At 40.6% G+C, this 16,470-nt stretch overlaps 1 protein-coding gene across 1 annotated transcript in view; it reads left to right on the plus strand.

Moving 5' to 3' along the window:
* LOC116740611 (S-adenosyl-L-methionine-dependent tRNA 4-demethylwyosine synthase TYW1-like) overlaps positions 1–13,097 on the plus strand; it is a 156,938-nt gene extending 143,841 nt beyond the window's left edge. Inside the window, 1 exon segment of the mRNA XM_032606367.1 lies at positions 9,212–13,097. Coding sequence (XP_032462258.1) covers positions 9,212–9,433 — 222 coding nt within the window. The 3' untranslated portion in view covers positions 9,434–13,097.
* The last annotated feature ends 3,373 nt before the right edge of the window (positions 13,098–16,470 follow it).

Here is a 16,470-nt window from a genome sequence, read left to right on the forward strand (position 1 = left end):
ATTGCAGAATTTAATCTATTTACACCTCTGAGATCAGAAGCAGCAGTTGATGGTCAGAAGACAGATCCCCAGTGTTTGGAGGACAGGGTCCTCAGTGCCCACCCTGTCTCCCACAGGCTGCATGCAGGCTGCTCCAGGAACATCTTTACAGCCGCCTGCTGTGGGCATGGGGAGTGAGGGGTGGGTAGCTACTGCCTGTCTAAACTGAAATTAACTGCAATTTACAGTTCAAACCTTCCCCTCAAAGTTGCAAACCTTCAGTAGACTTCAGAGTTCCAAAATATTTATGTCAGGCAAGATTCTGCCAGTATAATTTTTGTCTGGGTTGAGAGAAGTCTTCCTAATGCTTCCTGCTGCACCACCTTCCCAGAATCCTGTACTCTTATATTTTAAAAGTTTTTACTTAGGGCTTCCCTGGTGGCACAGTGGTTGAGAGTCCGCCTGCCGATGCAGGGGACACGGGTTCGCGCCCTGGTCCAGGAGGATCCCACATGCCACAGAGTGGCTGGGCCCGTGAGCCATGGCCGCTGAGCCTGTGCGTCCAGAGCCTGTACTCCGCAGCGGCAGAGGCCACAACAGTGAGAGGCCCGCGTACCACAAAAAAAAAAGTTTTTACTTAGTTTAATTCTGAAGTTAATTGACATTGCTGTCCTCCTTCAGCACAATTACAGGGACTTTCCAGTACTCTTTCCTGCAATTAATACATGTTTTGATGGATCCATGTAAATCTCACTTGCATCCCAGTTGTTCCTGCTGGGTTCCGTTTCCTTCTTGATGACGTAAGTGGTAAACTTAGTCTTTTTTTCCTCTGAAACATCTTTATTTCACTTTTGCTCTTGAATGATAAATTATCAGAGTAGAAAACTCTAAGCTGAGGTATTTCCTTCCAGCACTTTGAAGGTATCATTTTGTTGTTTTCCAGCATAATCTTTTCATTATCTTCTAGTATCTTTCATCATCAGTGAGATGTCTGGTGTTATTCCTTAGTTTTAGTGTCTGCTGTTAAACTCAACAACCAGTAACATTTATTAAGGTCACTTTGATAACACTCTGCATGCATTAATTCATTTAATCCTTAAAAAAATCTTATGAGTCATAAATATTATTTTTCCTCATGTTCCAAAGGAAGAATCTCAGGCCCAGAGAGTACAGATCTTCTCCAGGGACAAATAGGGCATAGTTAGAATTCAATTCCATATCTTTCAAAATTCAAAGACTACTTTGGATCACTACGTTATACCATCTCTCAAATGCTACAGAGCAGTCAGGCACGGTGGGGAAAGGGAAATGTCCCTTGAAAACAAGGTGCAGTTTCCCATCCCATGTTCACCAAGCAGCATCTCCTTAATCTTCACCACGATCATCAACACTGAGAAAGTTTTTGCCGAATTTGAGGCCCTGTAGGTAATTAAGCACTGATCACAGAGGCCTCCCTCTTGGATATATAAACTCAAAATCTGTAAAGGGAGGGAATGAAAAAAAGTGACACCTCCCACACCTTCCCCTGTTGGAATAAGAAGGGAACTGTATGTCTCCATTAGGGTTTCATGCAGTGTTTTCCTAACAAACTCTACTAACTGAATATTTTCCCCTCTGTGTTACATGTGGAACTCATTCTTATCAGAGACCTGATTGTTCCCAGTAATTACTTTCAGAAAAATGTCAGAGAAAATTGGCAATTTGGTGACACTACTGAGAGGACTTAGCTCTACTCCAACAGGATGGGGGATTAAGATTGAAACTCCAGAAACTGAGTTTCCAGATAAAAAATTTTTAATTGCACTTGGATATATCTAGAATTCAATGGCATTGTTGTAGTTTTGCCTCTCAAAATGGTTCCCCAGGCAGCTGTGCCATGGGAATGCTACTTATCACCAGTAAACTCAGAAAAAGGGGGCAACTCTTCTCAACATCTCACTGTCACAGGCAGTCTGGTGCACTTTGAAGTCTGTCTTTGGGATCTTTGCCTCCTCTTACCCAAAGAACAAACAATGCAGTTGTAGCTACAACAGGTGAGAACAAAATTCATAAACCTTGGAAATTCAGTGTAGCACTCTTTTTTTTGTATTCCAAAGTCACTCTCCCTGTAACTACCTTAGGACTCCCTCTACTCCTTCCCAGTTAACTTCTGAGTTCTGAGAAGGTCTGGCAGCGCTCCTGTTCCATCCTTTAACCAGTGCTTTTCTAGTTGTGTGGTTCCTAAAGTATTACTGTATGTTTGGAGGAGCCAACTACTAAATAATTGATACTAAGATCACATAAATTCTTCTTAAGAGTATGAAAACGAAAATGGTATGTATGATTCTTATTTTTGTATTATTCTACTTTGTTCTCTATATGTGGACTTTGAGGTCTGGTTATCCAATAAAGGATTAGTTTTACCGAAAGAAAGGGCTGACATTTGTCTTCAGCTTCCAGGAGGTGATTTCTAAGCTCTTGGAATGTCCTGCCTGACAAGAGTGTCTTTGCTCATCTGGAGGCACATTGGGTCACACTAGATCGTCTATGCTGAGAATGTGGTTTGGGGTGGGGCTTTGGTCTCCACAGGACCTGCTCGACCTCCAGAGAGGCTGGAAACTAAGGTCAGCCACTCAGCAAGCAGCTAAGTCTAGGTGCACGAACGCCATTAAAATCCCTGGACACCAAGGCTCAGGTGAGCTCCCCAGGTTGGTGGTACTCCACGCCTGTTGTCAGACATCGTTCTGGGTGAAGGTAGCTTGTTCCAGGACTCTACTGGGGGGAACGTCGGGAAGCTCCTTGCTTGGAACTCTTCTAGGCTCTGCCCGTGTGCCTCTTCCCATGGCTGATTGTAATCCCTATCCTTAGGCTGTAATAAGCCATACTATGAGTATAACAGCTTTCGGTGAATTCTGTGGGTCCTTGTAGTGAATTGTCAAACGTGAAGGTGAGCTTGGGAACCCCTAAATTTGCAATTGGTGGCAGAATTGGGAGTGGTCTTGGGGAAACTCCTGAACTTTGTACTGGTATATCTGTTTTCAGATCCCAGCCTCACTGTTTTTCATTTTTCTTATCTGCAAAATAGGGGTAACTCTGTTTACAACATTACTGTGGTAGCTAAATAAAGTGACATATATAAAGCATCTTCGTATAATATAGGATTATATTATAGGATTTTATATATATATATAACATATAATAAAGGATCTTCCCTAAAGGTGCTGATCATTTGATTTTTTAATAAAGAATACTACAGTATCATGTGGAAGAATATTTGTACAGAATACCTACAGTGATGATTTTTTTGCTTTTCTCTGTTTGCTCATTATGTCTTTACTTTGTATTATGGAAGATGAGGGTTAAATTTTCTTCTACCTTTTCTCATCACACACTTCCTATTCTCCCACCTTCCCAGCATACATATGCCATAATTTTATGCATTATTATGACCATATGAATAGTATTCACTGTTGAGCAGTGCAATCTTTTATGATTGCCATTTGTTTCTGGCACAACTTTTTGGTTTTCCCGGAGTTAATATTTGTCTTTTTTTTTTTTTTTTTTTTTTTTTGTCTGTTCTATGTTCTTGAGCTAAATCAACTCTTGAACTCTCTGCCATCATCTGTTTCTCCTTTCAGACTTTCAGATGTGTTGAATTTTCTATCAGGTTCATCTTTTTAAAGGAGTCTCTCCAGGGGCACTTTCTGACCCACCTACGTTGGACACACCACTGTCCTACTGGGGTTTCTTTTAGCTTTCTACTGTGTGGGGTATCTTGTTCCTGTTTTTTCAGGTCTCCTTTTAATTTACTCCCTCATTCAGGTGAAGCATCCTCCAGAAGATTCCTGAGAAAGGGTATGTGGGAGGTGCAATTTATTGAGACTTTGAATTTCTAAAAATATTTTTATTCTCGCTACACATGTGATTGATAGTTTTGCTGGATATAGAATTCTAGATTGGAAATTATTTTCCCTGTGCAATTGGAGCCCTGTCTTTAAGTTTTCAGTGTAGCTGTTGAGAACTCTGAAGGCCTTCTGATTCTTGATCCTTTGTACAGGACCATTTTTCCTTGTTAGATTTCCCTTTGTCTCCATTGTTTTCCCTCTGTGAAATTTCACTGAGATGGGCCTCAGACAGTATGTCTATTTTCATCCATTATGGACCCCTTCAGTCTGGAAACTCGTGGCCTTCACTTCTCAAATTTTTTCCAGAATTATTTCATTGAGGTACCTCTATCCTGTTTCTTTTCCTTTCTTTTAGGAACTCCTATTATTTAAAAATTGGGTCTCTTGGGCCAGTCCTTAAATTTTCTTTTATATTTCTCTCCTATTTTCTATCTTTCTTTTTTATTCTACATTCTAGGAAATGTTTAAAATTTTACTTCTTAACTTTCTCAAGAATCTTTCATTTCCATTTCTATCATTTTAACATCTAAAGTCTTTTTCATTCTTTGAGTGTTTCTTTTTATAGTGTAACTTTTTAAAATGAATACAGTAATCTCTCATTTCTCTGAGGATAATTGTTTTAGTTTAGTTGTTTGGATTTTTATTTTGTTTTGTCATTTCCTCCCTACCCTAGGCTCTGTTTACTCTGTTACTCTTTTCTTTTTGTTTATTTTATCTCTCTTCCATGTTAGTTTTCCTCAGATGATCGTCAGTTGTCTGCTCATATTTAAGTGTGAGACTAAAAAGAGTACTGAGAATCCTAAGTGTGTAGACTGGGCTTGACTTTATCTTAGAGAAATCTACCTGGGCCATTTCCTGAGGGAACCCAAGAAGTCTTCATGGCCACCAAGGGTCAGGAAGCAGGGAGTAGGGCTGTTCTGATCTCTCATTTTCAGTGTGACAGCCCTGTTCTCCGCTGTACCTGCTGTCCCATAGTCCATAGATTTTCTGTTTTATTGTCTTCCTAGAATAAACCTCTTGTCTTCTGTTGGGGGGTGGGGTGGGTGGGTTGGGTAGGTGCTCAGCTGTGTGTATGTCCAGGGGGTCAGAAAGTTGAGATTCTAACAATTTCTTAGTCAGAATGTAAACCAGTCTTTGGGCTCTTTTTTTGGTGGCGGGGGGGAGTTGGGGCCTCTTCTGCCCCACTTCCAGCGGTGACTGGCGCTACCAGTTTGGGGCCTTTGGGGGATTCTGAAGCATAAATTGGGTTGAATCTTGGATTTTTCTGTTTGCTGGTTTAGGATTCAGCTCTCTTGGGTCTGCTAAGCCAGTTATTGCTTATCTGTCATCTTTTAAGCTTCTAAAAGTTTGATACTGTTTTCTCCTCTCCTGACCTCTTTGTTTTTATAAGTTACATATCTTTTAGAAATACCTTTACAGTAATTTTAGTGAGATTTTAAGAAGAAATGAAGCAAATGCCTGTGTTTAATCTGACATCTTTAATAGAACCTTATTGAACATTTAAAATAATAAAGGACCTATTTGTCATCATTCTGTTTAATGAAATTTTCCAAGTGTGAAAGATATGGAAGTAATGAGAACAGGGCCCTTTGTACCACAGTTTGATTGTTCTAGGTGGTGGGAGCCTGTAGAACTGGCCGTTCTGGCCAGCAAGACCACACACACATTCTCAGCAGCCTGGCATCGTCTAGTCAGGCCAGACCATATTGCGCTTGTGGTGTATTTTTGAGATCATCTGTGACCTTTTGAGTTTATTTGTAATTCTGCATAGATTTCCTCTTCCCTTACTGTTGGATTTGAGGAATTCTTGAAGCAGAGTGACCTCATGTCTCAGCATACTTAACCTCAAATTTTGTGATTTGGGGTTTCATTCCTCTGTTTATGCAGCTCCAACTTTCAGCTTTATTTTTGTGCCAATCATACTAGTTTGCCCTTTTAGCTTCTGCCTTTTGCGTGGAATATTTTGATTTTTTCTGAGCTTTTATTCAACGCGATTATTCTCACATTGTCTTGAGAGGGGGGTATGTGTGGATGCAGTTTTGTCTTAGGGGTTTTATAGCTCAGCGTTAATTTGAGAGTAACCTACAGTTATAGACTGAAGGTTTATGTCCCTTCAAAATTCCTGTGTTGAAGTCTTAACCACCCCACCCCACCCCGCCAACCAGTATGGCCATATTTGGGATGGGGTCTCTAAGGCAGCAGTGAAGGTTAAATGAGGTCATACGGTGAGGCCCTGATCTGATGGGGTTGGTGCCCTTATAAGTAGACACCAGAGCGCCCCCACTGGCATCCTCTGCTTGTGCACATACTGAGAAGATGCCACGCGAAGCCAAAGTGAGAAGGGGGCTGTCTGCTGGAACCTTCACCTAAGGCTTCTAGCATCGAGAACCGTGAGAAAATTAACTTTTGTGGTTTAAGACACCCAGTCTATGGTATTTTGTTATGCAGCCAGGCAAACTGATACACCAGCCTTCTGTCACATTTACTTGGTCTTCTAGTTTGTTTTTTTAGACATTGGCAGTCCGAGTTGTCAGTTGACAGATATTAGCTTATAGTTGTCATATCCATGCAACTAATTTCTTCTGTTTTAAGCCAGGGTAGAGCTCTGTAGTTAGGAGCCCAGATCTTCAGGCTGCATTAGGTTTAAGCCAGGGTAGAGCTCTGTAGTTAGGAGCCCAGATCTTCAGGCTGCATTAGGTTTAAGCCAGGGTAGAGCTCTGTACTTAGGAGCCCAGGTCTTCAGGCTGCGTCAGGAGTTAGGAAATCAGTGCAGTGGGTTGCAGCTGGCAGTTTTTAGTGAAATACGTTGCCTGTAGTTTTGTGAAAGTTGTGTTTCCAGAGTATGTGTATGTGAATGTGTATACTAGATCAAGATGTAAAATATGTTTCTTACTGTAGGTTGTGGCGAAGAAAAAAGATTTTAACTCTATTGCTGTAGTCCAAGCTAATCTTTTAGTTCCTCTTGGAATATCCATGGCAAGTGATTCTCGTCAGAGTTTGAGGGAAAAGGAAGACCAGACTTGTGGACACTGAGGGTTCAGAGTTCAGACCTAGAGCTCTGAACCCAAAAATGGAAAGACACAGGGAAGAGGAGAACATGGTATCTGTTTAACTCGGCAAGCGAAGCAGGGAACCCCCAGGAGGACTCTTCTTAGCGGGGCCAAACTCCTGGGGGCTGGCTGTGTTTTATTACCTTTCTGTGCATTCCCAGAGTGCACTCACTGCACACACCTTGTTATATTATAACTAGTTTTTAATTGTCTGTGACTGGGCCAAGTCCATAGTTGGCACTCCATAAATGTTAGTAGGAGGGAGGAATAAAAGGTAGGCATTGTTATCAGCCTTGTTTTACTGTCATCCGAGTTAATGACATGTTTAATCCTGCACTGGTTGGGAAGTAAGCCCACTTCCAGTCACGTGTGAATGTTGTGCCCTCTATCGTGAGTGCACTGTGAACAGAGTCCACACTATTCTGTGGAGCCAAGAGCAACACAATTCCATCCTGTCTCTCAAGATGTCAGGAGAACAGGTGGAAATGTTTTCATTGTATGGACTTCTAGCTTTATTAAGAGAGGTAAGGAGGAAGAGGTTATAATACGTCAGGAATAGTCATGAAACCAGCAGTCTTGGCAGGATGCAGGGGGAACGGGGGAAGTGGCTACGGAAGCAAGTATAACGTGCTCTTGTTGGGCGAGTTCAGGGTGCAGTGAAGGCCTGTGGCAGGGGACTGTCACGGTCGTCTAAGGGGATTCAGGAGGACTTCCCAGAGCAAAGGACATTTATGAAGAGATTTGAGGCTTAAGTAGTAGGTGTTAATCAGACAGAGGTAACAACATAGGAGTCACCAGAGGGGGCGGGTAGCTCATGAGCGGCCTCCAGTTGGAGATGCGACGTTTAGACGGCATGTCCTAGGTGGTGGCGCTCTATTCTGCTGTAGGCATAGCCATCTACTGCAGCCTGCAGAAGCTGGAAGCAGCCCAAACTGGAATCAGACAGTCAGTCAGCCAGCAGACTGTTGCCGACTTCTAGAAGTGAGGCCCTGCCTTAGGGCAGTGGCAGGATGTGGCCATGGAAGTACAGCTAAGGAAGAATTGATAAGGCCTGACCATATTTGGGGTGTAAGCGGCCAGGGAAAGGAGGGGCACCTTGGACTCTAGTTTTGAGGTTCAGCACCCGGGGATGACAGTGATTACTTTCCTAGTGGTAGAGAACATTTGAGAGCAGTCAGCCTTGAGAGGGAAAATGGTGGGGAATGTGGATTTTACATGTTGAGTGGTAGAATTCATAGAGCTCTTAGGGCAACTTTTCAAGGAATGGTCTTATTAGAAGAAAATTTTTCATGATTCATAGGTAGACTAAACTTTCCCATTTATGTGGCATCTTTTCCCTTAGAAAGCTCCTAGCTGTTGGGTAAAAAATTAGATGTTATTTAAATACAGCATATTTTAATATTCTAAATCCAGGAACCTAAATATTTTCAATATTTTTCTCAGCTAGGACATGAAATTGTTACTTACCTTGGTTCATAATCAGGTTTTTTTAAAAAACGGTGGCATAACAAAGATTTGTCTATTTATAAATCAAATATCAACGTATTATACATTTACACGATTGAATGCCAAGTGGTTGCTTTGAATTAAAAGCCTTCACAGTTCAATTTGTAGTTCCTTCAGAGCCTCCTCAACTTACATTGTCTTTTCTTCATTCGTGATCATTATTCTACAGTGACTTTTGAGAAGCAATTTTCTTAAAAGAGTACAAATTGGATTATTCCCCTTTATTGAATTGAAATTCTTAACAGGGCTTTCCGTTAATGAGATATTGTATTCACATTAGGCTAAAAGGGCTAGTTTGAGTCATTAAGTTAGCGTTTCAGAATTAGAAAGTCATCAATTAAAGCTTCACTAATAACTCAAGCAAAATTTAGTAATAAAGGGATTCCACTAGGTGCTGCTAACACAAGCATGAAAATTCATACCAGGGAAAACTGGCAACAAGAGGAATCTGAATTAGCTTGACACATGATAATGCCGAAAACTTCATTAATCTCCTTCCAGTGATACTGCTCAAGATAAACACATCCTTGACTTTCAGTTCTAGGATGTATTCTTTATTCAGCGACTGGGTCTTCCGGGTCCAGCACGGAAGTGGTCCTAAGGGAAAAGAAACTCTCCTTTGACTGTGTATAGAACATTCTGCTTTGATACGGAACCATGTCTGGAGCGCAAAAGAATTTTCTTTAACATGATAGGGGAAAAGTATCAGGCTCATTTTTGATTTTTTGATGCTTACTTGACATTTTTTATGGGTGTTTTGAGTTCTGACCTGACTACTTTTTTTCTTGCCAGTTTAAGATTGGCAGAGAATGGTGGACGTGGATTGATTACAGCCGCTTCCAGGAGCTCATCCAGGAATATGAAGACAGTGGTGGATCCAAAACTTTCAGTGCCAAGGATTACATGGCCAAAACTCCTCACTGGGCGTTATTTGGTGCCAGCGAAAGAGGCTTTGATCCCAAGGACACAAGATATCAGAGAAAGAACAAATCAAAGGATATATCTGGATGTTGAGATTATCTGAATTTAGGATACTGAAGGACACAAACTGATTACCCCAGAAGGTTCTCAGACTCCACTGCGATTTTTCCAAGGACAAATTACACAAATTATATTTCACATAGAGAAGGGTGTAAGGGGACGCAAGTCACATCCTTAGGCTCAGGAGACAGCAGCCACGCTTTGAGTGCCTGGGACTCAGCCTCACTGTCTCTTTCCAGAACTCAGTCCCTTTTCTGAGTTTACTTCTGAAAGAAAATCATTTTGAGGGGGAAGTACACAACCTTTGTTAGTTTTGAATTATAATTAGGAAGACTGCCTAGAATGCCAACCATGGGAGTGTCGTGCAGAGTGAATTTCTGTTCCTTTTCCCCTGTCATGGGCTGTTGGCCTTTGTCAGTTGTACTACCCTGAGGTCAGTGTATCTGCTTCCTCTAAGATCTTCATCCCTTTCTTACATCTTAAGATAACACTTCCTGAAAGTAATTTGTCATAATTCTCAATTATTTTTTATTTTTTCTCAATTATTTTAAATACTACATAGATTTCTTTAAATATTCATTTAGTACCAACTCTTTAGAAACTGATTTGGATCTAAAACTGTACTAGATCTCATTCCATTCCCATACAGATTGCCATAGAAAGTAGTATGTGAGCTGGATTAGAGTAAAATCTCTCTTCTTCTGTAAGAGGAATTGTTGTATGATGTCACTGAATAATTAGTCTCACAAATTAGTCTCACAAATTAGTGAAACAATGAGTACAATTTGTTTTTGGTGTGAAAAGTAAGTGTTTAAGCCTCTCATCACTACACATAGAGCAGGTTTCCATCTTCTTTCACTCTTGTAGCCCTAGCTACTTTCTGCAACCTGTTCTTTAAGTTTCAAGTTTTTTCTTAGTTGAAAACATCACTAAATACCCAGTAGTTTTTAAGAAGTATTATAGTTATTTAAAAAAATTCCTTTATCCTAAAATTTTAGTAAAATATCTTTTGTGAAGACTTGGACCACACATTTTCTTTTGAGCGCTTATTTTAAAGATGCTTCTAGTCCCGTGGTTCTAAGCCCTGTCAGACCCATCTCCTCCTTATATTCCTCCTCTATTCTCTGCTGAAGTAAAGTTCATAATAATATAATCTACTTACTCATTTAGTTGAAAACTGGGCACTGTATTTATTTCTAAGTAATAGAGTCTCTCTGTGCCATAGGATGAAATCAGATGTTCTTGAAGTCACCACATCTTCAAGCATGCGTTCAGTCTCCTGTTGACCCCTGAGACAGACAAGAGATGGGAGTGGTCCAGGCCAGTGAGGCAGGAGCTCACTGAAGCTCAGATGTGTTAATGGTCGTTGAGTAGAGATGGAAAATCTCTATTCAAACCTTAAATTAGAGCAGAATATTAAAAAGCAAGATCTCATGCTAAGGAGCGCACAGATGGGCTCCTGTTTGTGACAGCTAACTGGGCACACAGCTGTAGGAAGACCCCTCTGGGGCTGCCGTAAGGAGCAGGGCAGGCGGCAGTGCATGCTTGGCTTTGGACCGTCCCTCAACCTCTTTTTCAACCGAGCAACGCTGCCTTTATTTTTTATGCATTGAGGTTCTGCTCAAGATTTAATTTGAACGAAGATATTCTGTTGCTTCAAAGAAAAAAAACAAAAGCAAGCCTCTCACCACCAGAATGAGCCCTCCTGACTCCATTAACTTTAGGCACATAAATGAGCAGTTTTTCCTCCCTCTGCCACCCAGGAAGTGTTTGCTTTATATTTTAAAAAAAATAACATGGTATATTAATCCCAGTTCACAGTCACAGCAGAAAATTTTAAATGCCTAGGGGAAAAAAATACAGTGGAATCTGGATGAAAAAAACTAAATGTTTGCTGAGCAGTATTAAAGTAGAAGAGATGGGGAAGCTTGAATATTCTTAGAAGGTGAGCTATTTGAAAAGTAGCATTCTAGATGTCCAGTGGAAGTTATTGTTGGAGTTTGAGCAAGCGATTCTAAAATTCTGCCGAAAAACTAGCCAGGTAAGAATAGTTACAAGATTCTAGAAAAATAATTATTCAAGGAAAATTGCTTTACAAGATATTAAAGAATGTTGTCTAAAATAATTCAAACAACATGAAACAAGAGATCAGCTTCCAAAATGACAGAGTGAGAACCTCAGTGAACTCACTCTCCCTCTAAAACAGTGAAAATATGGGCAAAACAACTAAAATCAAAGAATTTTAGAACTCCGACAGTTTAACCAAAGCTTTGCCGTGAGCTGAAAATCATCTGTTAAGAGAAACTACTGAACCTTAATAAAATTAACAGTTTACTTCTCATCAGAAAGCATGGCGGCCAAAAGACAGTGGAATGGTATCTTAAAAGAGCTGGAAGAAGAGACTTTCAACCAAAAGTTCTATGCCTAGCTTAATCTTCCTTCAAAATTAAAGAAGAAATTAAGACATTTTCAGATAAGCAAGAAGTAAAGAATTCATCACCAGCAGACCTGCCTACGAGGAGGAGTCCTCAGGGCTTAATGAAAGTACGTTAGGCTTGAAACCACGTGAAGAAATAGACAGCACTGGCGGAAGTAACTATGTAAGTTTTATAGAAGACAATATAAATGTACTTTTGTTTGTAACTCTCCTATCTGTTTTATAAGATAGCTGCGTAAAGCAATATTTATAAAACTGTATTGATGGACTTAGAATGTATAAAGATGTAATTTGTGTGACAGTAATGACATGAAAGAAGTGTGAGGGGAACAGAGGTATATTGGAGCAAGTCTTGTCTACCCACTGTTGAAATTAAGTGGGTATGTTTCCAAAGCAGATTTTTTTAAGATGCTAATTGTAATCCCAAGAGCAGCCACTAAGAATAAATTTTGAAAGTTATAGTAAGAAAAAATACGATTCTGCTCACAGTTTCAATGTGTGGATTTTCCCCCACCACCACCAAACATTTCTCCAACACCAGCTGGGTGTCCTGCAGTTTAGCTTAATTCTGACACTGTCTACCTGGAGATAGCATCAGATCCCACAGGTTAAGTGCTCTGCCCCCCAACTTCAGATGCCAGTCACAAGTCCAGGTTGTCACCTGTGCTTCTGACCAACCAGCTGTAGATTGGAGGTTCCCGTGGGTTTGATAAATGTGCTAGAGCGGCTCACAACTCAGAGAAACATTTTACTTACTAGATTATTGGTTTATTATAGAAGGGTATATATAACTCAGGAACAGCCAGATGGAAGAGATACACAGGGCAACGTACGTGGGAAGGAAGATAGGGCTTCCATGCCTTTTGCAAGCACGCCACTCTCCCAGATCATGTGTTCACCAATCTGGAAGCTCTCCAAACCCAGTCCTTTTGGTTTTTTTTGTTTTTTACATCTTTATTGGAGTATAATTGCTTTACATTGGTGTGTCAGTTTCTGATTTCTTTTGGGTTTTTATAGAGACTTCATTACATAGGCACGATTGATTAAATCATTGGCCATTGGTGATTGACCTTAATCTCCAGCCCCTCTCCCCTCTCTAGAGGTCCAGGGGTGGTTCTGAAAGTTCCCAACCCTCTAATCACTTGGTTGGTGGCCCTGGCAACGAGTCCCCTTCCTTAGGTTACTAAGGGCTTTCCAAAAGTCGCCTCATTAACATAACAAAAGACACACGTTGTTGTTGTTATTGTTGTCATCGCTTAGGAAATTCCAAGGGTTTTAGGAACTCTATGCCAGGCACTGGGAGAGAATAAGTATATTTAATAATTTAATATTTATATTTAAATAATGTATATTTCTTATTATAAATCACAATATCACAAAGAAATGAGAATTTAAAAGGTACACTAGAAAATATCTATTTAGAAGACAGTAACAGTAACAAAACAACAAAGATCTAAGACATTCAAAAAACAAATAGCAAAAATGTCAGGCACAAATCTTGCCTTATTGGGTTAGTATATTATGTAAGTAGATTAAATACCCCAGTCAAAAGAGGCAGAATGTATTTTTCTTTTAAATCCAATTATATGCTGTTCGCAATAGACACACTTTACATTCAAAGACTAAAAGGATCGAGAAAGGTATACCATGGAAGCAGTTACCAAAAGAGAGCTAGAGTGGTTTTACTAATATCAAAAAAATAGACTTTAAGACAAAAATAAATTGTTAGTGGGGACAAAAGGGACATTTTCTAATGATAAATTGTAATTATTTTAATTATTTATAATTACACCTTACTAGAAAGATGTAATGATTTTAAACATGCGTGGACCTAACTAACAACAGAGCCCCAAAATATGTGAAGTGAAACCTGACAGAGTTGAATCAGTAATTGGAGACTTACATAAGCCACTTACAACAATGGATAGAGCAACTAGGCCAAAGCCCAAAGAGGAAATAAGAGATTTGAGCAACACTATAAATCAAGTACACCTGAAGGCCTCCATAGGATGCTCCACCAACAACACATTATTCTCAAGTGCCATGGAACATTCTCCAGTATAGACCATATGTAAGATCATAAAACAAGTCTCAGTAAGTTTAAAAGGATTGAAATTATGCAAAGTATAGTCTCTGACCAATGGAATGAAATTAGAGATCATTAGAAATCAACAAAAGAAGAAAATTTTGGAAATTCATAAATATATAGCAGTTAACCAACGTCCTAAACAAACAATGGGTCAAAGAGGGAATCACAGGGAAATTAGGAAAGACTTTTGAGATGAATGAAAATGAAAACACAACATACCAAAACTTATGGGATGCTGCTAATATAGTGCTTAGAGGGAATTTTTTTTTTTTTTTTCCTTTGGTTACGTGGGCCTCTCACTGTTGTGGCCTCTCCCGTTGTGGAGCACAGGCTCCGGACGCGCAGGCTCAGGGGCCATGGCTCACGGGCCCAGCCGCTCCGCGGCATTTGGGATCTTCCCAGACCGGGACCTGAACCCGTGTCCCCTGCATCAGCAGGCGGACTCTCAACCACTGCGCCACCAGGGAAGCCCTGCTTAGAGGGAATTTATAACTGTAAATGCCTACATTAAAAAGAAGATACATCTCAAATTAATAACCTTCCATCTTAAGTAACTAGAAAAAGAACAACTAAACTCAAAGTGAGCTAAAGGAAAAAAACAATAAACACTAGGGGCAGAAATAAATAAGAGAAAGGAAAGAAAAGCAAAAGAAAAAATTAGTGAAACCGGAAGTTGGTTCTTTAAAAAAATCAACAAAATTGGCAGACCTTTAGCTAGACTCACCAAGAAAACAGGAAGATGCAAATAGCTAAAATCAGCTATGAATGCACAACTTTCTGAATATACTAAAAACTATACACTTTAAATGAGTGGATTTTAAGGTATATGGAATATATCTCAATAAAGCTTTTTTTTAAAAAGCACAGAGGCAAACCTTAATGTTTATGAAAAGCAGTATAGGATATAAGATAAGGAATATAGGATAAATCAATGGAGATTTGGGAGAAAAATTATGTAGTTTTGGTCTTTATACTAAATACCAAAAAGAGTCAAATAAAACAAAAAGCTCAGAAGAAACCTTGGGTGACGAAGGCCTTTCTGGACCAACGGCTTTCCAACTTACTCATGCTTCAGAGTCACTCGGAGGGCTTGTTAAAACGTATTTGTGGACCCCACTCCAGAGTTTCTGATATAGTAGGTGTGCAATGCAGAAGAATTTGCTTTTCTAACAGGTTTCTGGGTTATGTAAATGCTGCTAAGAGACCACACGTTCAGAATCCCTTGTAGATATAAAAGCAATGTGAGAGATCTAAGGACAGGGGAAGAAGAACACTGCAGGTAGAGGACTGAGCATGCTCAAAGGCCACGTGGGGGAGGGTTGTGGCACATTTGAGTAGCTGTAGGAAGGCCTCAGTGGCTGGAGAATGCTGCAGAAGATGTAGAAGACCAGGCCACGCAGGGGAACCAGGAGAACATAACAGTGATGACTCAGGGAGATGCAGGCCAGTCTAAGCCCTAAGAGCAATTATGCAAAGGAACAGCATGATTAGATGTGCATCTTAAGGTCACTGTAGCTTTGGGTTAGATAATGGCCTGGAAAGACCAAAAGGGAAGGGGATGAGTTGGTAGGTGTTCTTGTAGAACAGGCCAGAAGTGATGGCCCGGGTGGTAGCATTTGTGCAGTGCACGCCCCTGCATGCTGACCCTGGTGGTTGGAATGGAGGGCAGTGGGTAGATTTGAAAGAGACCTTAGGAGGAAACACTGGTGGATCTGGCCACAATTTGGCTAGATGGGGGTGGGGGAGTGTGGGCAGGCAGGAGGGATGAGTCGTCAAGGATGACTCCTGGGTTTCTGGCTTGAGAACAGTAGAGAGGATGGTGGTGCTCTGTAGGCTGAGACTGGAAGAGGGCCAGGCCTGCGGGAGATCCTGAGTTCATTTGTGGACAGGTAGGCTTGGAACTGCCCAAAATTTCCAAGGGGAAGGTCAAGCCAGCGGTCAGGCATACAGGTCTGGGGTGGAAGAAATGTGTGAATCATCATGGTGTAGGTTATACTTGGAGCCTTAAGGAGGGCGGAGGTCATCTTCGGAGAGAGTATAAAATGAGGAGGAGGGGCCATGTCTCTAGGAACTCTAGCAGGTAGGGGTGGGACAGGGAAAGAAGTCCCCTGACATCTTCAACAGGGGAGACATTAGAGTAACCAGGCCTGTGGAGTCACAGAAACCTGGGGGAGTTGGGGGGCGGGGACAGATCAAGAAAAGACTGGAGAACAGTTCCAGAGGCCAGTGAGAAGTGAGCCAAAGAGGATGACAGCAAAACATCCCTTGCATAGGGGTCCTCATCAATACTTGTAGTGCAGTGCTCGCACCAGTGAAAGTTTTTAATGACAAAAGATGTTTATGATATAACGCTAAGTTTAAAATACAGAATACAAAATCGTAGTTATCCCCTTAATTATATAAAAATCCTATGTATGAAGCAACATATAAATGGATATGTATTATCTTAATTAGCACAATAAAAGGTATGAGGGAATGTGTTTTCTACCTTGTAGAATCAGACTCTAAGCTTTTTCCTTAAATAAGATCCTGAAGTTGGAATTC

This window comes from Phocoena sinus, chromosome 15, assembly GCF_008692025.1.
Source record: "Phocoena sinus isolate mPhoSin1 chromosome 15, mPhoSin1.pri, whole genome shotgun sequence".
NCBI classification, from domain to species: Eukaryota; Metazoa; Chordata; class Mammalia; order Artiodactyla; family Phocoenidae; genus Phocoena; species Phocoena sinus.